We start from the raw sequence: 23,889 nt of genomic DNA on the forward strand, positions 1-23,889 counted from the left end.
GTGGCTGCTTCATGCTGCTGTGTTGTCCTTGTGTATCTACACTTAAAAATCAGTCAATTAAGAGCCACAGACTGAAAGATGCTGCTTTGAATCATTAAAATTATCACACAGTAATGGCGGTTTTGTTTCTTACTCGGTATCTACATACACCATCAGCAGGGGAGACCTTATTTTAATAAAAAGAAAGTTGAGGGAGTTGGAGGGTTACATGGTCCTGTTTCTGGAGTGTGTATGCTTTTCTTCTGTCCTGGTTTAGGGTTTTGATCAGTTGTTAAAAAAAGAATAGAAATTGTTGACTGCACCTAAGGTTCACTGTGGACTTCCATGTATGTAAATGAGATCCATATATTAAAGGTTTGTATGCCCACTGCAAATCATACTTGTAGCTACTTCTTAATATTTGGCTAGTATATCCCAGCCCTGTACAGCATGCCAGGTTCTCATGAATCTCCTTTCTTCATATACTGATGCCTCTTACAAATTGGCAGGTCTGGAGCATTGATGAAAATTGCTGATTCAGGGCACAGTTTAGAGCAAAGGCAGCTGCAGCAGAGCATCCACTGCTTCTCCAGCATGCAGAGGCAGCAGTGGTGGGTGCACAAGGGAAGCTAATTTATTGTTCTGACAGTTAAACACAGAGATGTAAATGTTTCATATTTGAAAAGGCAAACAAGTACAGTTGTAGGTCATTTTCAAAACAAGTATGTTGCTCCTCCTTTATTTTGTAAAATGCCTTTTAGATTGCAGCTGAATTGCAAGATGGATTGGATCTTAGGAAGAAAAATTATAAAAAATTAGCAGTCTAAAGGCGTCATAGTGCTATGCACCAGAATAATGCTGCGATCTTCCAGCTAATGAAAATCTCAATACCTGATGTTAGCTTTTGCTTACTGTGCTGCAGACGCTCCTTGAGTCTATGGTGGATGCAGCAGAAAACCTTTGCCCAAATGTAATGAAGAAAGCTCGCATCCGTGAAGACCTGATTGACGCTAGCACTGAGAAGATTTCCATCCCACGCACTTTCGTGAAAAATGTCCTCTTGGAGCAATCTGGAATTGATATCCTCAATAAAATTAGGTACTTTTAAAAGACTAAGCAAACAGAATTGGCTATAGAATTTGGATTTTGGGTTGCGTGTCTGTGTGTCTGTGTAGTGAAAGATTTTTTTTGAATGCTTTCGTGACTCACAAGAAACTATATTAAGGCATTCAAAGAGCAGGAAATTGTCCTACAGGTCTGGTGAACTTAGTTCAGGAGATTCAAATATTTGGAATCTCCAGGGATGTTAACTTGATCATTAAGGCATGTGCTTCTGTTTTATTTAGTAAGAGTTTTGGTTTATGGTACACAAATAACATTTTTATGACTTGATACTTTTTTTAAAACCTATTTATGTTCTCAGGTAACAGTGAATTACTGTAATAGAAGGAAATTGCACTTACTTGCTTTGAGTGTTAACAGTGCTTTGTCTGTTGCTGCATTTGGTCTTGTCCTGTAGCTGTAGCAATCACTTTAAAACTTTTTGTTTGCGTGGGAGTTGTGCACAGCAGACAGACATACTTAAAAAATGGAAACTTGGCAATTCAAACCACAAACCTGGAGCGGAAACAGTTACCTTAAACAACTCTTACTTCACCCTTTTAAAAAAGGGGGGAAAAAAAAAAAAAGAGGCTTTTACCTGACCTTTTACTGCATTTTTTTTTTTAAATTACATATATACCAGGGAATATATTTATGCAGTATAATGTAGTTGACCTGTACTTAAACCTTTGCAGTTGCCATCATTTGGCTAAGGAATCCTTTCTGCTTGATGGAAAAGCATGTCATTTTGCATTGTGATGTTAATATCTGTGCAGAAGAAGAAAATAGTAAGACTTAGAAATTAGTTTTGCAGAGTGCAGCAAAACTGGCAGAAAAAGGTGTTAAAGACTTTAGCTATGCCTTCGGAGTGTTTAAAATGGTTCAGGGAGTAAGTTTTCTTCACTTCAGTCCAATCAAACAAATCTTGACCCTGAGACAATAATAGTGTTCCTTCCACCTGTAGAAGCTGCAACTGTCAGTGAGGTGAGGGTGCCACACTGTCACCCTGCCTGCCTTATATTATTTGAAATTAATGTATAGGTAACTGAGGGAAATCCTTTACTCTCACTCTCTTCTCACCGTGGCTTGGCCACCATTCTGCCTACCTCCCTATGAATTGCATTGCCTTTCCAAGGAGTTTCTTACCTTTTTCCCAGGCTTTCTGCAACAGTAGTGCTAGCCCCAGATAGAAATAGCTTTGTTAGTCCAACACAACTCAGTCCAGACGTAAAAACCTTAAAACAAAATCATGGTGCTTGCTGGCAAGCGTCAGGTGAAGCAGCTGGCCTTGAAACTGTAGAGGCAGGAGAGATGGAGCTTTGGGCTGCATCTCAGGCATATGTGCTTGTCAGCTGCACATCAGCTGCACCCCACAGCCTGGGCCTTTCGTGCTGTGGCCAAAGACAGGACCCTAAGGGAGCAATTCAAGGTACACATTTCCTTGATAGGAAGTTACCAGCGAAACCTCAATTCCGTGTACAGGTTGTGTTGGCGTTCCACGTACATCTGTGTAATGGGAATGGCTGACGTGGAGTTCTTGAGACAGAAAGTGGCTACCTAGAGCAAAAAGAGGAAGCAAAGTTGTGATGGCAAAGGCTGGAGAACCAGCATTGGACAGTTGTCTGTCAGCTGGCAGACAAACACAAAAAAGAGTTGAGGAAGTAAGTGGATTGTAGTTGTTCAGTGTAGTAGTGTTAAACAGGCAGCACTGTCCCAATCCCATTCATCTGAGGTTCCTGTTTCTCTGACTTCAGTGGCAGAGTGTTCCTTACTGAGTTTCACATGTGGTTTTTATTCAGCTCTCTTGCCCAGATGTTTTCATTTCAGCTCTTAGAAAAATGTTAGAAGCAGGTTAAATATGGTACAGAGGGCTCTTGTGTTTATTGTGTGATTCATGAGTTTATTTCTGAAACCTGCAGTCATGTATCCTGACACCCTCTAATGTTTTACTTCAAATAAAGTGACAGGACTGTGGATAATTGTCACACTGCTGAACAGTAATAAAGACAAAATTCTCCTGCATGAATTAAAAATCTCTGTCTCATTTTTAATCCTCACACAGTGAAGTAAAGCTGACAGTGGCTTCTTTCCTGTCTGACCGAGTTGTAGATGAGATCCTGGACGCACTTTCCAATTGCCATCACAAACTGGTGAGTATTCGCGTGGTTGATATCTGAATGTGCTGGGTATCTTAACAATGCCACTTACATTCATAAGTTGTTCAGTTTCTCCTTAGCACAGCTCTATTTTGAAATTGGTCTTACTTTCATTGGCATCACTGACATAATTTGAAATATGATGATGGGACTATTGCCTCTTCGCTTTAAGGAAGATACAACCTTGGAAGAGGCTGCATTATATATTTGTCCTATTATCTTTTCCACTACTGTCAGATCTAAAACTAAAAATGCCATCAGGATGCAACAGTGAGTCATTAGTTAAGAACAGTGTCAGTGCTTGTCCTGGTGAGATGATAAGGGTTGGTTGCTCATGAAATGAGAGGTAAAATTGCATTCTTTAGAGGAGGGGCTGCTGAGACCTTGTTCCCAGAATGAGTACCTCTTGAGGCTACCTCAGAAACGTAGGTGTCAAGTTTGAAGAGAAAGGGGTAGAAACGTAGGAAAGGAAACAGTTTGTTATTTGAAGGTGCTGAGCTGTCAGGAGGCACGGTTATTTATTATGAAGGTACTTGCTTCATCAAGAGAAGAAGAAATAAACAACTGTGTATCCAGAGAAAAACATATTTCTTTCTAATGCAGTGGACCTCTGTAGGTCAAATCCAGTACTGTTTTTTTAAAGAAGCCAGGGGGTGGTCATTCTCCTGATTGAAATTGCTCTTCATTTCTAGTGGAAATTTCTCTGGCTTCATCTTGCAGTCATGAATTTTTTCAGATGCTTTTCCCCACAAGATGAGGGAACCATATATATTTTTCTCTATTTCCTCTCCATGAAGTCCTCATACACAGAAAACAAATCACGCTTTCCCCCCCCGCCCTTTTTTTTCTCTTTTTTTTTCCTTTTTTTTTAATAAATTAAAAGACTGGGTTATTTGAGGGTACATCTTCATGATAGAGAGCAGCATTGTGTAAAGATACAACCTCTGGTCTCAGGAGCTATGCAGCAGCATCAGTCTGCTGTGTGAGTGGCTACTTTAATTAGCTCCAGTTGGTCCTGGAGCAGGCTCAGCTGGCATGAGTAGTGGGCCGTTTCTCTCCGGTGGTATTGCACAACTTGGACAACTCTTGCAAAGTAAGTCATTTTGTCCAGCCTTTGAGTCACTTCAGTAACAATTCTCTGCACTTTCTCCAGCTGTTTTAAAAGCCTCTTTCAAAGTTATGGTCCCCAGAACCAGACAGACTATTCCAATGTTTTAACCAACACCATATATAGGAGTGAAATTGTTTTTCTCCTCACGTTCCTTACTCCTCGTATTTATATAACCAAGGAGATAAGAATTCCTTCCTTTTGTCAGAGATTCAGTGGTAGCTCATTTTCAGGACTGGGTTTGCTAGATCTCCCTCCCAGTAATCACTTCTGGATGCTTGACACTTCATGCTTTTCAGGATTGTGTCCATAGGTAATTGCCAGTGCTTTTAGTTCCTAGGAATGATTGCCTGTACATTTTCTTTGAGTTGATTTACTTTGTGATCCATTTTGGCCTGCATTAGTAACATGTCCCTTTCACTGTTTAACTCTCCTATGTTTGTTACCTGCAGATTATTTCAGATAGTATAGCACTGATGAAAACACTGAAGAGTGGGAATCTCAAAAATGCTGGTAGAGGAACTCGTGTCTAATTTGTCAGTGTTATTCTTCAACTGACAGCTGCAATCTGAGAGCTGGCAGCTAGTTAATACAGCAAAGATTAAATGCACTGATAGACTTCTGTGCCAGCTCCTTCAACTGGAGTGTCACGTACTACTAATTCAGCCACCTACAAATGTCTGTGTATGTTGCATTGACATAGCAGTGTTTGAGGCAAATTTGAAAAATAAACGTTGTTCAACAAGACCTGAGTTTGCCTAATGGGATGACGATTAGCGTTAATTATTATTCTAGCCATTTTAGTGTGATTAAAGATAAATTCATAACAGCTTTCCAGTTGTTTTTCCTGAGTAGACACTATGCTAAGTGAGCTATAATTGACTCAGGTCATCTGTTTACCCTTTTGATGGTTAACAAAACTACAATCCACTGGTTGTCCAGAGTCGTGCTGATGTTAAGCGGTGGACTACAGCTCTCTGTAGCTGCCTCTTTGAAGGCTTCTGTGACTAACTGATTTGGGCCAGCTGATCTTCAAATACTTGCTTTTAGCAGATGTTACTGAATTTTCTCTTCAGTTACCAACAGAACTAGAAAATACTTCATCATTTTCCTGACAACATGAACCCACTCCATTCCAAATACAATCTAGGGTGGTTTATATAACTTTCTCTGTGTACTTCTTAGTAACCATTTTTGCTATGCAGGTCTAAAAATGGATTTTATCATTGTTAGAGTTTTTCCTCTCTGATACTTTAGAAAGATATATCTTATACCATAGATCTATCAATGATGATTTTTTTTCTTTTTATGGTAACCCATACCTATTTCTTCAGTGAAACAGAGCTGAGGTATTTAACAAAGCTGTCCTGTTTTTTGAATAGCAGGTGTTAACATTTTGGCCATCTAATAAATATGAAAATTATATTAGCTGAAATGGTACATGTCTTTGTGTTATTTAACTTAAAACAAAAGGTACAGGACAAAGCTTCTCTTCCACCCTTTTATTTTCTTTATAATAAAGGTAGAACAAATGCTGAGCAAGCCCTATAATACATAAGTCAGAAGTGGGATGGCTTTTTATCTGACCTTTTTCCTTTTCTTTTTTCCTGTTAGACTTTCTCCCTTCCTTCTTAGAATGTGTGATGAAAGGGGTTTTCCATCCGAAAAACCTAAAAAAACAAACCCAAAACAAAACAAACCCTGTGCAACGATTTAACACTCACGACTGAGCTTGGTCTTCTAGGATCTGTGATCACTTAAGTTCTGTAAGCTTTCTGGTTGGGTTTGGTTTGCCTTTTTTAACAGTTTGGTTGACGTGCTCCTGTCTTTATCCTTGTCACCAGGCTGACCATTTGACCAGACGTGGCAAACCACTTCCACAGCAAGAATCACTGGAAATTGAGTTAGCTGAAGAAAAACCAGCTAAACGCTCTGTCATCACAGTTGAGGAGCTGACAGAGATAGAACGTTTGGAGGATCTGGACACTTGTATGGTAAGACACATTCCTCAGCCCATTTGGTTAAGCATGCAAGTAACTGGAAGAAAAATGTTTTTCAAAATGTCATTTGGCAATTTCATGGTATCAGGAAACTGAAATTAGGAATTGGCTTCTAGAGAAAATAGAAAAAATAAATGTTAGCTTGTTAACATTTTGTCTCAGTTGCATATTGCTGTTCAGCAAAGGAAAAGCTTTTCCCTTTTCTGCACTTATCCTTTCCTGGTACCTATTCAAGGGCCCTCACCTTGCATAGATTGCTACAATCAAGCTAATACAATAAACATCTCTTCCACTGGCCACAGTTTCACAGAGATTCAGTTGCAGTAATAAATTTGATCATGCTATCCTTTGACAACATGCTGCTTTCTGCCTTTGTCTTCATTCTACTTGACATGGATTCCTCTGAACAAAAAATACTTCTGCGTGGAAGTTATATTATTGACCATGAACAGAAGTTGATTATTATTTTTTTTTTTCTAATTAGCTTTTAAATGTATGGAAGAAATCTTAAAACCTTGAGACTGGGCTGCAAGTGATCCTAGAGGGCAAGCTTTTCAAAAGTAATTGAGTTAGGCGTGTGAGATGCAGTTAAATGCTGAACATAAATCACTGAAGCACCTTATAAAATCCCATGTGTGACTTTTATTGTAAAGATGGTTCTGTGCCATTTCATGATTATTTGAGATGTAAATCCACAGAATTACAAATAAATGGGTTGCTAACTGTTTTCAACCTCAAATTCCCCTCCACCCAGCTCAGTCTGTTGAGGAACTCTCAGTGGACAGGAACTTCAGGGAGCACTTCTCTATTACAACTTAGTCTAATAGGTGGTCACTGCTGCAAGGGATGGGCTTTCTCCTCTGCCCTCCTACCTGGCTCATTGGCCATGTGCTTAAAGCACAGGAAGCGAAACGGGCAGAAAAATTGATTGCATCTTTTTGTAGAAGAAGTTTTGTTGGTTCAGCTCCCTGAACAGACGTACTGCAGAGTCAGCCAAGTACAGCTCAGGAGAAGGAGCAGCAAGGTTGCTGCTTTCTGCAGCAGCTATCTGTTGGTCTCACTTAGCTATAAAACAAAAACACACCTTCACTGGAAATACCAGCTTAAAATAGTTCTCTCTCCCTTCCAAATCTCCTTCTTCACCAAGATTTGATTAGATGCAACATTTGTCTGAACATCACAAATTCCTGAGGCATGTGGTTGTTCATGGCATCATCTGGCTCATTGCTGATACTGTCAAGTTCTAGAAGCTTTCTGTAGCCAACATTCAGTAATCATTTTGAGCCCTAAATCCTATGGGAGAGAGACGTGCCAGTTAAATATGTGGCATCTGAACACTGTACCTGTAAGTTAGTTTTTGTATGCTGGCTTCATATATAGAAAAATAAGCTAAGCGCTCATTTTGACACCCCACCCTCCCCCTTTAAATTTATTCTTGCACCCTGTTAAGAATAATAATACTGGAAATATAAAAAATAGCTCCTGTCTTTATCTCATATCACCATGGTTATATGAAAGGATCATATTGCTGTGCTGTTATCTTTCACTTTGGTCATACTAAAATAATGGAAATGTGATGATGCTTACACTCTTTAAAAGATGCATTAGATGCTAACTGTACTTATCTTCAGAAGTGTTTATATGTCTCTTCATTCCTCTCATTCCCTTCATCTTGCACAGAGATTCAAATACCTTTGTGACCCAGATTCTCATCAGCGTCTAATTTCTGAAAAGAATGAAGCATCAAATAAACACAAGGCAGTAATCGTAGTCAGTGCTAAAGAATCCACTTACTAAAAACTGTAATCCATTTATAAGAACTGCTTTTTGCATCCTGGGTGCAAGTGATATTGGTTGCTGTTGTAAAAATAGATAGGTAAATAGATAGCCCCAAGAGGCTGAGTAATAGGGGGATTTTTACTGAGCTATTGTTCTTACCGTGTTTTTGCAACTAAAAGCATAAGAATGGATTTCTTGCATCTTCTGGATGGAGTTAGTAACTTCAAAGATAGTGCTTTCCAAGTGATGTATTTTAGCTGTGGAAAATCCTATGGATTTTACATTCTGTCTTGGAAAAATTAACCTGATTTGCGGTGTCATACAGATATTTATGTGGAAATGAGGAACCTTCTGAAAGGGGCATCAGTGAATGCTTTGTGAGCTGGTCAGTGCAGGAAACGGTTATGTTGCTGAAAGATTTTACTAGATAGAGAAGCATATGGTTTTATGAACTATAGCTATGAACCTAATTTCCTTTGATTATTTTTAATCTTAAATGAGAAATAGCTCTTTAGATCCAACTTCCAAAATGGCATTAGTCTGGAACGATGCCTTGTTTAGCCATTGGAAATCCCTAAGCATTATGAAACGTGGTGATAAAACAGATGTGAGCCTTGTGAGTAGATGATGCACCTGGCTGTGTATTCTGCAAACTTCGAACCTGAAGCCTTGAACTGCAGCTTGGTGGTGTGCATGTTTGGGAGCCTAATCTCCTATTGCCAAAAGAATATGGAACGTGGGATGAGGCTGATCGTGTTGCTGGGATGCCAGGAAGAACTCGCCTTTTCTAAGTTCTGTCTATCAGTTTGCTCCAGCTAGTTGTCAAGATGCCTGGGGAGGAAGAGATTTTGGTCTTACAGAAGAGGCACTGAGCTTGGACCACTGTTTTGGGGGGAGCTGCTTTTTTTCCATTTGCAAAACTGGATTCATTTTGCAGACCCATTATTTCAGCAAGCCTGTTCTCTTCGCTCTTGTTTTCTCCAGTAAGCCTATCGAGGATCAATATTCTGGCTGAGGCAATGTGTACAACAATGTGTTGTTCACCAGCCTCCCTTGAAGCTGTATTTGAACAACCTGGGGAAAAACTGGATCCAGGTTCAGTTTTGACTCTCTGCTTACAGATAGATTATATAGCACTGAAGCTAGGTGAATGACTATGAGTTGAGGTAAATGTATTTGTAATAAAATGCTTATGAGCTATTTGTCCTTATACGTGGATTGAAAGTGGAAGACAGGAAGGTTTGTTTATAAAAGTTGGACTGGCAGCACAGGGATCTGAAACCTCCAGTGATGGAGCGAACAAACGGGCACTGGTGTGTTTCACAGCCTGCCCACCTATTCTCAAGCAGGACGCAGACTGGCTGTGGCTGGGGGGATTTTCCTGCCAGAGTAGAGAGTTGCCATCCATCCACTTTGAAGTTTGATATGTATAAACACCACAGACAAGACAGAAGGAAATATCATGAATAGGCCCATGAAATGCACCACTGAAAAAGAGATTTTTAAATATCATTTCTGGTATTTTTTGTTGTCGGAATTAGAACTTACTAAATACCAAACTGTACAGTTAAAGCTTATTAGCTTCAACTTAGGATATGATTCTCATCCCGCCTTTAATGGTGGCCTAAGAGTCCATAATATGAAAAATTTGTCAATCATACCAGAATTTGCTGTCTGTTATATGAGTTCTGAAGAACGCTAGAAGCGATTGAGTGGTCCAGCATAGGACGTGATAGCTGGAACGTTATGGGCCCGAGAGTTTCTGATCTCCCTGAGCTGCAGTACAGTAAATTAATGCTTCCCTAATCTACAGCTGTCTTAGTTTTCTACATTTAATTAGAGCTGCATTGATGGTAATAAGTCATTGGATAAAAGTTGCATGCAAGTAAGATGGAAAGAAAAATCTTTATGCAGAAAATTAGTTACTATTCTCAGATTAAAGGAAAAACCATGGCCTGCTTTTCAGCGCTTAGACTCAATCATGAATTAACTTCATAAAATAGTGTGGTTTCTCTAAATTTTTCTGTGCATATGTGATGAGAGTCACATTTCAAACTAATGCATACATTTTAAAACTACATAAAGCACCCTTTTTTACTGAGATTGAGTATCATGTATCTTGGTATGTGTAATTGTGTAGGTAGATACTAACTGGTTTAATTTTGCATAATGCTTTTAGTTGTACTTTATTCTTTCATAGCCGTTAGTTCTTTGCAGAAGTAAGAGAATTAAATAGTGCTCAACTCCCCACCAAAAGGTAAAGGAGCATCTTTGTTAGATTATGTTTAAGAGTTCTGTTCTAAAGCTTTTTTTTTTTAATCTATTTGAATGTTAGTTTGGCTTCCAGAATACTAAATGGAGATCACCAGAGTTGAGCCACTATTTAAATAAAAGTTTTGAGAGAAATAGCTTTTTTACTAGAAATCCATGTACTCATCATCTTTAAAATATACATTTCAGCAATAAAATTTTATTACTATAGGTAGTAACAAGCATACAGCCAGGATAAGTATTGTTTTTAGAGCACAGAAGAGGTTATTTGCATTATGAGGGGGTATGGTAGGAAATAGTTTGAAACATGTAAAGGAATTGTAGGTTGTAATACACAAGTATGCTTGTAAATCTTCTTTAAAGCATGTCAGAGTAAGATTGAAATGCTTGGATGGTAAATTATGTGTTTGCAAAAATGCTTGTAGCTAATAGAAAAGGACTGCCTGTGATGAATATTGTATCTTAGCCATTTCTCATCTATTTCTAATTTTAACCATAGAGATGGTTCTATGACTTTAATGGAGGAAAGATTAAAAAAAAAATCCCATGAGCAATATATTAATGTTTTAGTCTTTATTGAACAATAGATTTCACCTGTACAGTAGAGGAGAAGATTTGCAGAAGTAGCAGAACACTTGTAGATTGGTGGTGTATGTTTTTTCCTGGGAGTGTACTAACTAACTATTGTCAAAAAATTAGCAGATTAGTCCAGTATCCAGGTGAAGACTTATGAACCTGTGGGTTCTGAAAGACAGGGAGTGCATGGACCTCGTTTTTTTCAGAGAAAAGGGAGAAATTGCACTTACCACACCAGGATTAAATTTATTTTTTTTAAAAAAGAAAACTCATAAAACACCACCTGAAAGTTTTTTCTCTCCCCAGCCCCTCATCCAGAACAAATTAGAATTAAAACAACAGAAACCCCTTCAGTTGCTTTCACTGGAGGAAGGAGAAAATCATGGTACAGACTCATGTACATGTGCACTGATACTGTAGGGAGAAAAAATAAAGTAGAGATTCTCTGGTATGCCCTGACATACTACCACATCTGATTCTTGTTGCTCTCTGTTTACCTGCAGCAGAATTGTCTCAGGCAGAGATAGTCAGCTTTTTGGATGAAAGACTGAACACCTACTGTAATAAAACCCCAGTTCTTGTTGGACTCTGTGTGTTCTCCTGTGCTATAAATAAAGCTCTAGCTCTGCGACTGGCTTAATCCAGCAAAAATCATTGGTCTTGCTGAAAAGAGCATTTCCACTTTCCCCGGTACACAGCGCATTCTTTCCTGCCCACACCCTCACACCTGTACTGGTGTTCACACAGCCTCACTACAAACTGGGTGTGGGAATCGATTCAGCTGAAAATTAAGCTTTTTACAGAGGATTTCTCTCCCAGGTTAGTTTACAGACTGACTAGTCCTCTGGTTGAGTTCACAAAACAAATCCTGAGCAGCAGGAAGAAGCAGGCAGGGATGACAGCAAAGGCAGCAGCCTGGATGAATGCCGGATTAAATTGATTGTGACACTTGAGTTTCTCTCTTGTATGCATTAGCAGAAATAGGCCTTTGATGTGTAGTAAATACAGCACTCTGTGGGAAGCTAGGAATTGGCATTATGGTATGTGAGAGTATTCTTGGCTTCTGAAAAGGCTCCATCACAGGCATGTGAGCAAATCTACTTCAGTGGGAGTCCAGTAATATTTCTGGCTCACCCCGAATTAGGACAGTTTATGAAAACATCACCAGGAGGGGCAGAGCACAGTGTCCGCATGCTCCCTAAGCCCTTCCCTACCCACGCAGTGCTGTGCCTGAGAAAGTAGGAGACAAAGGGAGACGGTGCGACAATTTTGCAGAACCTGTTTATTTGCAAGTTGTGTGTTTATATGTTAGCCTCACCATTAGTATTGTGATTACATTAATTTTAATTGTGGATATTTGTTACCTAACTTTTCCTGGGTTCCTTTATATATAGTTTTGCAGCATTCTCACTGCCCTTAGAGGTCCTTGTCTGTGTTTATTCAATGATTGTTACATGTATAGACTACAGGCTACAGTCTCTTCCAGGCTCATGAGGGGCTATGTGTTCCCAGCTGAAACACTTTAAAAGAAACCTGGCTTTCAATGTCTTTTCCGTGGTCTCCGAGTGGAAGGAGGTGATGGGTAATTGATACGTAGTATGTCTTTCTTAAACCAACTGAGATTTCTTAGTCAGAGTTCAAAGCTGTTTCTCGTTATCTAGGGTACATTATTGGCACAATATGAAGTAAATGAAGAATGTGCTAAACTGCTTCTAGAAACAGCACTGCACGCTTGGTGAAGAAAAAAAGTAGTGTAAAATTGGAGACTTTTCTGCTTAGGTTAAAATGGGAATTGTGAAGTGCAGCTGCTGGGTATTCTGTTTGCATGGTGGCACTTCTGTATCAGGAGCTTGTCTTCGCATAATGCTGATGATTTGTTTTACCTTGGTAGACCCAGACTTGTATTTGGGGTGGAGGGGAGGGTGTGTAGTTAAATCCTTTGTGGCAGTAGGTGTCGTACTGATACTGAGTTTCCATCATTTTACTTCACCTGTCGTGAAAAAGCCACGTCGAAAGGAGAGTTCAGTAACAAAGCACCCACTGAAACACTGGTCTTGAGAGTTTAACTTCTGTGCAGTGGCTTTAAGAGGGAGTTCACTGCTGAGAAGTTAGCCTGTGGCAGACAGAAAGGTCTTGAATATGTAGCTGTGCGGTCTATAGGTAGCGTCAGCCCTGGCTGCTGAGTCCCACCATTTGCCGCTCTGCTAGCAAGAATTCGAATGCCTAGGCTGAAGGCAGAGTCATCTCAGCAGGCACCAGCTGGCCGTTGCAGGCTCTAGCCTGCTGGTGGGCACCCGTCCACCACTTGGTGAGAGAGGTGACTATCTGGGTCACCTGGGTTTGCTTGCCCTGCCAGCCAGCAGCAGGGATCACCCAAGTGCCCGCTCACTTCAGAAAAAGTGGACAGGTTATGAGGACAAAGCCCCCGTGCACGGGCTGGATCAGGGGGCACGTGTGTGATCCCTTTTGCCAGCAGAGCTGTGGAGTCCGATGATGTTCAGCACAAATAGATACAGAATTCATCTTTCTACAGTCTCTGTTCATAAGAACCTGCTGATTATTTCCCATGACAAATTAGCAAGAGCTCCTTTGGAGGAGTTCTTGCCAAAATCTAGACTCTGTAACCTTTGGCAGAGGGACAAAGCAAATACCATGAGAATAACCTCTAACAGTGCTGTTTCTGTAGCACGCATCTGTCTGTAGCCATAATGCTTCTTGATTCAATTAATATCTGGCAAGTTGACCTTCTTAAGTGGTTGAGGAGTTTTCTCTCTAGGTTGCATGGTCCTTTCTGCTGCTTTTGATTCTTCCAGCGTCTCAAATAAATAACCTGGCATGAGTTAGTTATCTGTGTTATATGGGGGAGTCTTGTTTATTCTGAAATCTGGAAAGCCTACTGAAAATAGCACATGCAGAAGTCTGTCCCACTGAGAGTGCTTCATGGTTCTCGCTTCACCCAGAAGAACAGGAGGCTTGTGATTTTTTTGCTCTGCAAAACCGATACCTCATATTGCAGGGATAAAGAATAGCTGCTCACAGGAAGAGGGGAGAGGAAGTCTGTGCTAGGGCAGTCAGTTATAGAGTACCATTAGATTTTGCTATATTTTGTCAAGGAAAAGGAGGTTAGGATGAGCTGTGTTACTGGAATAGAAACTTTGAAATAAATAAATAAATGAAGTCAAGAGTACCTAGTGCCAAAAGGCTAGAAGACAGCTTTCAAGTCATCAAATGTAATCCCTGCTATCGCTGACAACTGCATCACACAATCCTATTCATAAATTTATCAGGCTTCCTTTCAAAACATCTCTCTCTCAGACTAGAGGAGAACTTAGAGGTAAATAGATTCTTTCTTTTCATTCTGTACTTTTTAGCAGTGGGCCATTTCCAATATCATGGTATTTAGGTACTCCAGGGGAAATTTGTGTCCATACTCTCTGAGAAATTGCAGAATCCAGTGCCTTCTTGCCAGTCAGCACTTAATTCCACGCTTGCAGGTGAGCAGTCCTGCTTTGAAGGGTAGGCATCTTCTTCTTCTGTCATGGTATTTCTGTCCTTCCTAGGCTCATGTTCTGCCCCATGACAGTATGACCAAGCACCGTTATTTGAATCATGTATCACACTTAGGTGCTGGCACTCCATAGACCTGCCTTTGAGTTTTGCCATCCTCTCTTGGGTAATTATGATAGACCCTTTTGATCAGTTTGTTTGAGAGAAAAAAAATCAAAGACTCAAGAATTTCTGTTTCCCATGCAGGGTCTTAGACTATTTGCTAGTTGCCTATCAAGATACCTCCTGGTTTTAATAGGGAGATATCTTGAAACAGTAGTTCCTGACAGGACTTAAAATTCAGAAGGTTGGGTTGTTGGGGTTTTTTTAATGTTGGAGTTCACAAAGTATATCGCAAAGTGTCTGAGGGATATAAAGATTTGCTGTGTGTGCTGGAAAGATGTCTGAAACAAACTTCAATGAGAAAAGAGCAGCAGCTCAAGTATGCCTGGGTTTTCAAGGTTTTCAAGTTCTAACTTCCCATCATAATTCTGAGCAGGGAGGCTACTAGTCCACTTCCCCATCCAGGGCAAACGTATCTGATTCACTGTGGTGAGTCTCCCTGTAGCATTTCTCCTTTGAAATGTCACTGCTTCAGTGCAAATGATGCATCACCTGCCCCCAAAGGGTTTAATGATGGTGGGAAGATGACTGGTTGTTTTTGCCTGAATGACTCCTTACCCTTTTGGTAGCTGTTCACTTCAGGTTGTCAGAAGAAAGGAGAGATGCAGAAGTTGTGTTGGTTCTCAGTCCCGGGAGGCTGTAGGGCAGGCAGATACAACAGTTCCTCTTCATAAAATCATAGAAGGGTTTGGGTTGGAAGGGACCTTTAAAGATCATATACTCCCCCCCCCGCCATGGGCAGGGATGTGTTTCAGTAGATCAGGTTGCTCAAAGCCCCATCCCACCTGACTTTGAACACTTCCATTCAGGAGTACCTTGCCTCAAATTTGCTTTAGTGATGTTATTGCCCAGGGCACCTGATACATATGGTAGCTGTCTTTACAGAACTAAGGATATCTTAAATAGCTGTCCACCCCTCCATATTTGCTGAGGTTAAGAGCTTTTTCTTCTTACTATATGGAAGTTTAGGTCATGAACAAAGTAATGTTTACATCAGTGTTTGCCAGCTGAAAGTAATGAACAACCACAAGCAAGCGGGTTGTGGTGGCTTAAAGGGATAGTTCTGACTGCAGCTGCTCTCTGATGACCTGCAGCAGCTCTCTGTTCTACACTTAGTTTTTAACTAAAATAAATCGGTTGGAACTATCCTCTTTGTTCATCTTAAAGCCCAGCTGCTGTAGAAGATGCTGCTAGCCTCTTCATGAGCAAGTAGAAAACAGAACTGATGATACGGAGAATTGCTTTTTCTCTTGCAGGTGGTAGTTGCAGGCAGAGTTCCTTGCAGGATACTCATTCAGAACATGAAGTAAAAGATTCAGTTTAATAGTTTTAGGAACTGCTCAGTTTAATTCATGCATCTGTTTGTTTACTCTTCACAATAAAAGCTTTGGAGATTTGTATGCAGGAATATTTATCAGCAGGAATTCTACATGACTTGAGAGACGCAAGTGCAGAATTATTAGTTGAAAGAATGTATTGAAGTACTTGGTGAAATATCATAGAGTACATGCGCCACGTCTCAGCAAGTAGAAAAGCAAAGGTTCCTTGGCTGGTAAAATGAAACAAGCTCAAGGGCAAATCTATTGAGCTTATCTTAGTGCAGCACTACTCCTTTTCTTTCAGAAGATGTTGCTGTACAAAGTAATTCTAAAGGTCAGGCTGGTTTAGATGAAACTGATTGAATTAATTCTGAACCACAGCTAGTTTTCTAGAAATTCAACTCTTGAGGAAGGGAAGGAAATAAACATACACACCTTAAATTCACATATGGATTATTTGTATGCCGTATTTATTTACAGTATCTATATTTATATATAGTATTTCTATATAGAGGACAGAACTCTGAAATATAAGGTCAGGACTAGATCCTCTGCTGGTGTAAAAATGTGTAGCCACCACATTCAGGACAGCTGTATCAACAAATAGCAGCCTATCACAGCTTGGCTTTGGTTTCTGAATGATGCGTTAGTGGCTTTGCTCTCCTGTCTCTTGTAAAATACTCCATTAGCTGTCATGGATTTTAGCATTGCATTTCACTTTTGAAGGACAGTGGCACTCGAGGGGAAGATTCTAAGGATGGTGATTCAGGTTACTGTCGTTGCTAGTGGGAAGTACATAGCTAAATTTCTGCAAGCCCTGCTGAGGGTTTTGCCCTGCAAATCATGTTATAAAATCTTCATAGTTGAAGTAAGCAATAGGAAATTTCTAGTTTCAAAGGCTTTCTGTACAGATGGTGAGACACTTGTGTGTCCAAAGATTCATCTGCAAAAAGGCAAAGTTGGTCAATTTACTGCTCTGATTTATAAAGAATACCTGAAGTTTGGGGTGGTTTTTTCTTTTTTTTTAATGAGAAAACAGACATGTGACATCTCTGTCAAAGGTAAGTAGGAGACTAGAAGAAGCATGGGAAATGTCAATTGACTTGAAATGGTGTCGTGGCAGCTTTACAGGTCAGGACTCCTTACAGCAAAAGAAAACAGCAGGACTTGTGATAAAATGCCTTGTTTTCTTATGCCTCTTTCTTAAAAGCATACCCCACAAAATACAGATAGCTGAAACAATTTAGCACTAGTTTAAAATGTTCTGGAAGAATCCTTGAAAATACTTTTTCTGACAGCTCCTTCCCAGTTGGCACGTTGTTATGATTCCCTGATCCAATTTCTGGTTTTATTTGGGTTGAATTTGGTTGGGATTTTTGGTTGTGGGTTGGTATTTTGTCTTTAGCAATGACCTGTGTATGCTGGGAGGTGGACCACTTAATTTTGCAATCATGCTGAGAGCAAACGAAGGGAGGAATTGGGTGGCTTCGTGATCTGTAGTACTTCAGGGGTGTGAAGACTGGCATTAGGTTCCCTGCAGAGCAGCCAGATTCCTTGGTGACTTCAGGCAAGTCCCTTAGTCTCTGCTTTGCTTAATGGTGCTTCCTCGTCTAACCTGTTGCCTGCTGTGTGCCTTCCTCTCCTCCTTCTCCCTCCTTACTCCCCACCCACAAGCTGTTTAGCAGCTTTTAACTTTTAAGAAGCTCAGTAGTCACACTCACTTAGGTGAGATCACTAAAGTGTGGAAGGTAGGAGTTTCCATAAGCCCTTGCTGGATCCAGGACCATAGGCTGTAAACTCCCCCAAATCCTGGGATTGCTTTCTCTTATGTATGTATTGCTTTGCACTTTGGTCCTAATCACGTTTCTAGCTGCTTCTATAATATAAATAATTTTCCTGCATATGCATTAAATACACAGAACACACTGGAGTACTAACACAAATGCTGTCTGAAAGAGAAACCGTGTTGCAGATTGATTTTTGAAGTGTGCTGGAGATTTATTTTTAAGATGGTTTCAGTTTTCAAGATGTTTCTCAATGGATTCTGCAGTCTGTCCAGCAATCTCAGAGCAGCCCTAGTGAATGGTAGTATAGAAGATGGGCAAGAGAAGAGACAACATGGATTACAGCAGGGAAATGTAGTAAGAGCGTAAGTGTGTATGGATACCGTACAAAAATGAGAGTAGTGAGGAGGTTTGCCTGAATCAGTGTTAGCTGAGAATTCCTGCATAAAGCCAAAGTTTCTGGAGGTAAAAGAAAATTAAACAAACAAACAAACAAAACCCACCAAACAAACAAAACCCCTGAGGACAGTAGGAAAATAAGGGAGTGGAGCTGTGTGCAAGAACACTTTTCTTGCTATTCAAAGATAGCCCATGATATCATTAAAACTTTTAGCTACAGTTAAGCTTAGAAGTATGAACCGCGAGAAGTGGATCGTTATTGTTGAAAATGTCAAAGCATTGAAAAACTGACCTTAATATCCTTTCAACAATTAAATAATGAACTTCATGTTATGTGCAGACTGTTTTCACTGCTGATAATTAAATGCCAGTGCAATGTCCATTTAAAAATGCAGTAGTTTCTTGCCAAGAAGTTTAATCCAGACCATGACTTGACTTCTGCCGCAAACACTCTGCTAATACCTGCAGTGTTGTTATAGCAGCAGTTCCTATTCAACTTAAAGACAAACTGCACTTCTAATAATTGTTTGTCCTTACTCTATATTAAGGAGGAGCGTGATTGGTCATGTGCCACACAAGAGATGGGATATGGCATTGCTTTATTTCATATGATGGCTGTGCTGCTTCCTTTTTTTCTTTGATTTTTTGAAAGAGAGGAAAGGTAGTGCTTTATTAATGGAATAGCATGCTTCTAATATGCCAAAAGTGCTTGAAAGCCTGTGCCTCTAAACCTCCTTATGGGAAGGAGAAATACTGTTGCTTTGGATTAGGTTGGTTTAAATATCAGGAGAACAGACTTGCATCCCTTTTCATTCTTTCAAGAGAAGCGTTGTTTTGTTTTGCTTTCCTTACTCTCTGGCTTTCCACAACAAACTGCTGATTTTTAATTCAGAAGCTTCCTTCAGACTAGGAAATAACAGAATTACATTTTTTTTTTTCTCACTACTGGTGCCAGCAAAATGAAAAAATACAGTACATTGGGACAGCAGGTGGCAAGTTGGCACAATTGGTGAGTGCCATATATTGGAAACAAACACCTGAAAACCTGAATTTGTCCCAACATACATAAAACAAGAGAGATCACATCCTTCTCTGGTTATCCTCTGGAAACACAAAGTGTATAGCACCTCCAAATGCAAGGGATTTTTATCTCATTCTTGCATGTCACCTTTCCTGCTAAGACTTCTAAGTGTTTTGGCTTTAGTTTTCTTTATTTTGGTGACTTCTGGTTTTGCCTCCTTTCCTGAGAACTGCTATTGCTTTGTCTTCCCCATTCATATTCTTTTTTCTTTCTTTTTTGCTGCATGGAGACTCTCTGCTGTACAAGTGTAAGTATTTTTTTAGCTCTGCTGTTTCTGGCCTAGTTGTTTACGTTTTTGTGCTCCATTTGCCTCTGTACTGCCTTGTGAGTCTCCTGGGAGACTGTAGTGCCATCCATCTGCACCTACAAATGAAATAGGCAGCAGTTCAGGGATGAGATTGGATTTTACAAAAAGGTTCAGCTAGTGTAGCATCTGAATGTAAAGCATCCTTTGGCTTTAAGACCAAACCAAAGCAGAGCGCTGATGTCAGAGGTATAAGCACAAACATTACTGCTCAGAAAGAAAATCTATTGATTTGGTTTTATATTCAAGTGTCATCCAGCTTAATGAAAGGATGGCTTAAAAATGGGCGTAAAATAGGGCTTTCTTGCCACTAGGGTGGACAAGATGTTGGGTTATCTCAGCTTGGTCAGTTGTGTTTTCTTTGTCTAGTTGAATCACCTTGAGCTTTTGACTGCTGTTCTCACCTTTTGGTACTGTTACCCTTAATGCATTCTCGAAGCTGAAAACCCATACATTATTTTGCAAGAAGGAGGGTTGAAGGGAGACTGGTTGGGGAGCTGAATTTCAAGAGGGAGGGGGAAGTTGTTCATTAGTTTGTTTGAAGTCTTTTGAAAGGGAAGTGACAGGAGGGTCACAAAGCTTCTTTGTATCTAATAGGATTGAATATAAATTACTTTAGAGGAGGAGAAGAAAAACATGGAAATGAGCATATCCCTCAGTACTGAGAGTAATTTCAATTATCTGTATAATCAAGGAATGTAGAGTATCTCAGACCCTGTTGCTAAAAGCACTCAAAACAAAGTGATTTTAGTTGTTTTTAATTCCCAAGATACTAGTGTTCTTCCACAGTTGGTAATATAATTTGAGAAAACTCAAGAGAGTTCAGATAGTTTTGTGAGGAAGGGAGTCAGAAGGGAGGAATCTGGAAAAGTGATCATGGGAAGAGGTCCTGGGAATTTAAAGTTAGCTTGGACATATGAGAGTGTCTAACTCTGAATAAGCCCTTATTTGGGAGTGTGGTGGAGATTTGCTGGCTCCCGTCTACTGCAGAGGGGTACTTTCTTGGAGCCATCTTCGGAGATCTTGGTGGCATAGGTGCACGCAGACTTCCAAGAGGACCTCCCAAGACCCAGAGATGCAATTAACCTTTTTAGCTGTTCTGCCAGGCAGCCTACAGTGTGCTCACAGAAAAGTAGGCAGAACAAGAAAGAAGTTCAGGAGGTGGTCTGCTAGAATGGAAGGTCCCTGGAAGATATAGGAGAAGTGAAGGAGGGGAGGTTAATACTAACAGCTATTCCCCTGTAAAAAGGCCATGAGTGAAACGTAAGGCAGGAGAGCTGCATTGTGCTTGTGTGGCCAGAGGTGGTGGGAAGGCAGAAGGTGCGCGTCTGCCAAACCTGAACTGCTTCCATGAACTATGGCAAATGGGGCTCAGGCTGGGGAGAGGCAGAGATCTTTCCCTAGGAGTTCAGATATCTCCTCTGGTAATGACATGTGCTTTGCTGTTGTAGCATACTGCATGGTGGCTGAGATATTAAGCTGAGATTAAGTCTAATATTTTGTAAAAAGAGCACACTGGCCTATTTAAATTAATGCTTTGACCCATTTTGTTCTGTGTGTGATGTAGAAAGTTCACTTGGCAAGAAGCCTTTCATCTGTGCACTTCCTAAACAGGCTAGAAAACAGAAGGTTTTCAAATAAAAGTGTATGTATAGCTGTTACTCATGCTGTTAAAGCAAATGGGAGGCATCTCTGTCCCTCTGCCTTTATCCCCAGCAACCAAGCTGATGATGGATCATGCCAAGCTGACAGTAAGTTATAGCAATGATCCAGAGACTGGCTTATGGTCATCAGCACAAGCTCTGCAGGGTCATCTGGGGGCACCTTCTTGCCTGGGAAAGAAGATGAAATCATTCTGTTCCTGGCTGTCAGGGATGTCTTGGAGCTTTTAAGTCCCTGCACAGGAACCTCAAAACTTGCCCCATACTGTTTTGCATTGGTGCCCTGGGCCAATGCAGCTCTCAGCTTGTCTGTGATCACCCAGGAGCACTCTGAACACTGGCCGTGGCTGTGAAGTTACTGAGTGGTCGGAGGTCTCCCATCAGCTTTGTTTTCTGTCCTCCTTTCTGATCTTTAGCGCATGAGTTGCTGCATTATCCTACTAGCTGTAATTTCCAGTCACACCACCCAAAAAAGTGGCAAGCAGAACAAAATGCATGCAAATACACATTAAGAAGAGAAATGAGATGCGGCTGGAAATAAAACCAGGGAACTACTGATAGTGACTCCTAATTGCTGAGCTGCTTCAACTCTTCCTTACATGAGGTGCGGATGCCTTTTGGTTGTTTCAGTTTGGGGTGATGGATTGGCAGCTGTCAAGGCGTGCAGCTCAAAGGCTGCCCAGCTGCCTACCTGTTGCACAATCCACTGCAATTTTGGCTGAAAAAGTTCGGCACCTCTCCAGCCACTTGCCATCAAATCCATTGCATTTAATTTATTGGTAACTCTGAAAGTAATGTCTGACCTTTTGATGCCTGCTCATTAGTTTCAGGGTAAGTCTGCTCAGGTGGCAAGCTATTTCCTGGCTGGTTTTGAAACTATTGTCTCATTTACTGATGCTTGTTAAATGTGGAAGTGTGAACTTGCAACAGCTGAAGGTATCTTTTTTTGCCCAGCGATGTGCAGGGCCATAAAAACAGCTCTGTTGCCCAGACAGCGCTATCACCGCCTGCTCTGTAGTCTGGAAGTCCTTTTCTGGTCTTGAGAAGATGGGTAATAACTTTCCTGTTACGAAAATCTGTCATAACCCTAGGCATGTGAATAGTGGCATAATAATCCCCTGACCACTTTGGATGGGAATATGAACTCAGTGTCAGTCTGTGCACTGAACTTCCCATGCATAAAAACTAGCAAACGTTTACCTTAAACGATTCATGATTTGTCTGAAATGTCAATGCCAACTGTGTCTTTTCTGGCTTATAGAAAATTGATACTACTAAACTTGATTAACAATTCTTTTAACGAGTTGTGAGCCATAACAGCTTCCTGACTGACACTCCAGATTTGACGCCACTAGGCTTCAAAACTAGCAGGTAAATGCAATTACGTGGATGTCCCTAAAGCCAGCATGTATGACTCTACAACAGAAGGAGTCCATCCTTGCAGAAGCTGAGTCATTTTAAATTAACTCTTTAGAAAACCTGCAGGTCATCTTTTTGTTTCAAAGTCTTACAATGCTGAGCTATGTTGAGAGGGTCTGAATTGGTGACACATGCATTTCCTGTAGCAAAACTGTCTTTCTTGCCATGCAAACTTTCAGAAGAATTCAGGCAAGAAAATAAGGGCAACTTTATTCCAGAAATAACAACCTCAGGTCTCAAGTCTGGGTATTTGTGCTCTTAAGGCAATGTACTCCTTTTTTCTGGGAATGTGAAGATGAGAGAATAATAGTGTGTAACTTTCACTAACTATGTTAAATGTATGCCGAGGTAACTTTCCACCTACTCTCAGCATACACAAAGTCCGGGGAAGTCATGTGTTTGCTGGACATACTGCTAACACTGACACGGTATTTTTGCTTTTTGAAGAAAGGCCCTGTGCTCCAAGACTGCATTTTCCTAGGGAAGTTGGGTGAGCTGTGTGGTAGTGTCCAGAGGCATAGATACCTGAATTTTAATCATTCCCAGTAGCGTGTCACTAACAAATGAACTGAGGAATTGTATTTTGTATCAAAAATAAAAGCCAGAACGAGGGGGAGACTATCCTTGGTATCGTCATTAACTCTGCAGTACTGGACACAGTAATTAAGTTTTTTGTGCCTCATGCTCTCAAATGCAGAGGTGAGGGTTTAGTAGTTCCATTGTTTTACAGTTGGGGATCAATGAGTTAATGCTTGGACAATTCAAATAATCATCCTGTGTACAGCCTGTAGTTTTAATGGGAAGAATAAACTACCTCCCTGCTTCTGTTCAAAGTCAGTTGAACAAAATGTCCATTTAGAAAAAGTTCTGAATGTTTGAGAAGGGGAAGAAAAAAACCCCATTCCCTTATGGTGTTAAACCCAATGAGATCTTGAAACGATACATAGGCTTGAAGAACTGATTTGTTGGCTAGAAAGGAAAAGGTGTTCTTTGTCATTTCTTCTGTCTGCTAAAGTAAATTTTGTTTTGGTTTATGTTTATAGATGACTCCTAAATCAAAAAGGAAAAGCATCCACAGTAGAATGCTCCGGCCGGTGTCCAGAGCTTTTGGTAAGTGAGAATTTCTTAAAATCTTTTTGCTTCTTTGCCTGCCTAAGACTCTTCTAGGTAGTTCTTGATCAAAAAGCACAGGTGACTCTCCCTCCCTCTGGATTGCATTTGAGGCCCACACTGGTTGCTTTGTTTTGTGATGCTTCTAGCATGTTTGGTAGTAAATATTTCCT

General features: G+C 40.4%; 1 protein-coding gene across 1 annotated transcript in view; it reads left to right on the top strand.

Moving 5' to 3' along the window:
• Window positions 1-23,889, top strand: part of LRRC16A (leucine rich repeat containing 16A) — a 211,431-nt gene that overhangs the window by 161,096 nt on the left and 26,446 nt on the right. Inside the window, exons 27-30 of the mRNA XM_010578007.1 lie at window positions 902-1,077; window positions 3,143-3,230; window positions 6,189-6,338; window positions 23,650-23,716. Of these exons, the coding sequence (XP_010576309.1) occupies window positions 902-1,077; window positions 3,143-3,230; window positions 6,189-6,338; window positions 23,650-23,716 (481 nt within the window). The remainder of the gene's footprint in view (window positions 1-901; window positions 1,078-3,142; window positions 3,231-6,188; window positions 6,339-23,649; window positions 23,717-23,889) is intronic.

The sequence above is a fragment of the Haliaeetus leucocephalus genome, unplaced genomic scaffold (assembly GCF_000737465.1).
Source record: "Haliaeetus leucocephalus isolate CR32 unplaced genomic scaffold, Haliaeetus_leucocephalus-4.0 Scaffold587, whole genome shotgun sequence".
Taxonomy (NCBI): domain Eukaryota; kingdom Metazoa; phylum Chordata; class Aves; order Accipitriformes; family Accipitridae; genus Haliaeetus; species Haliaeetus leucocephalus.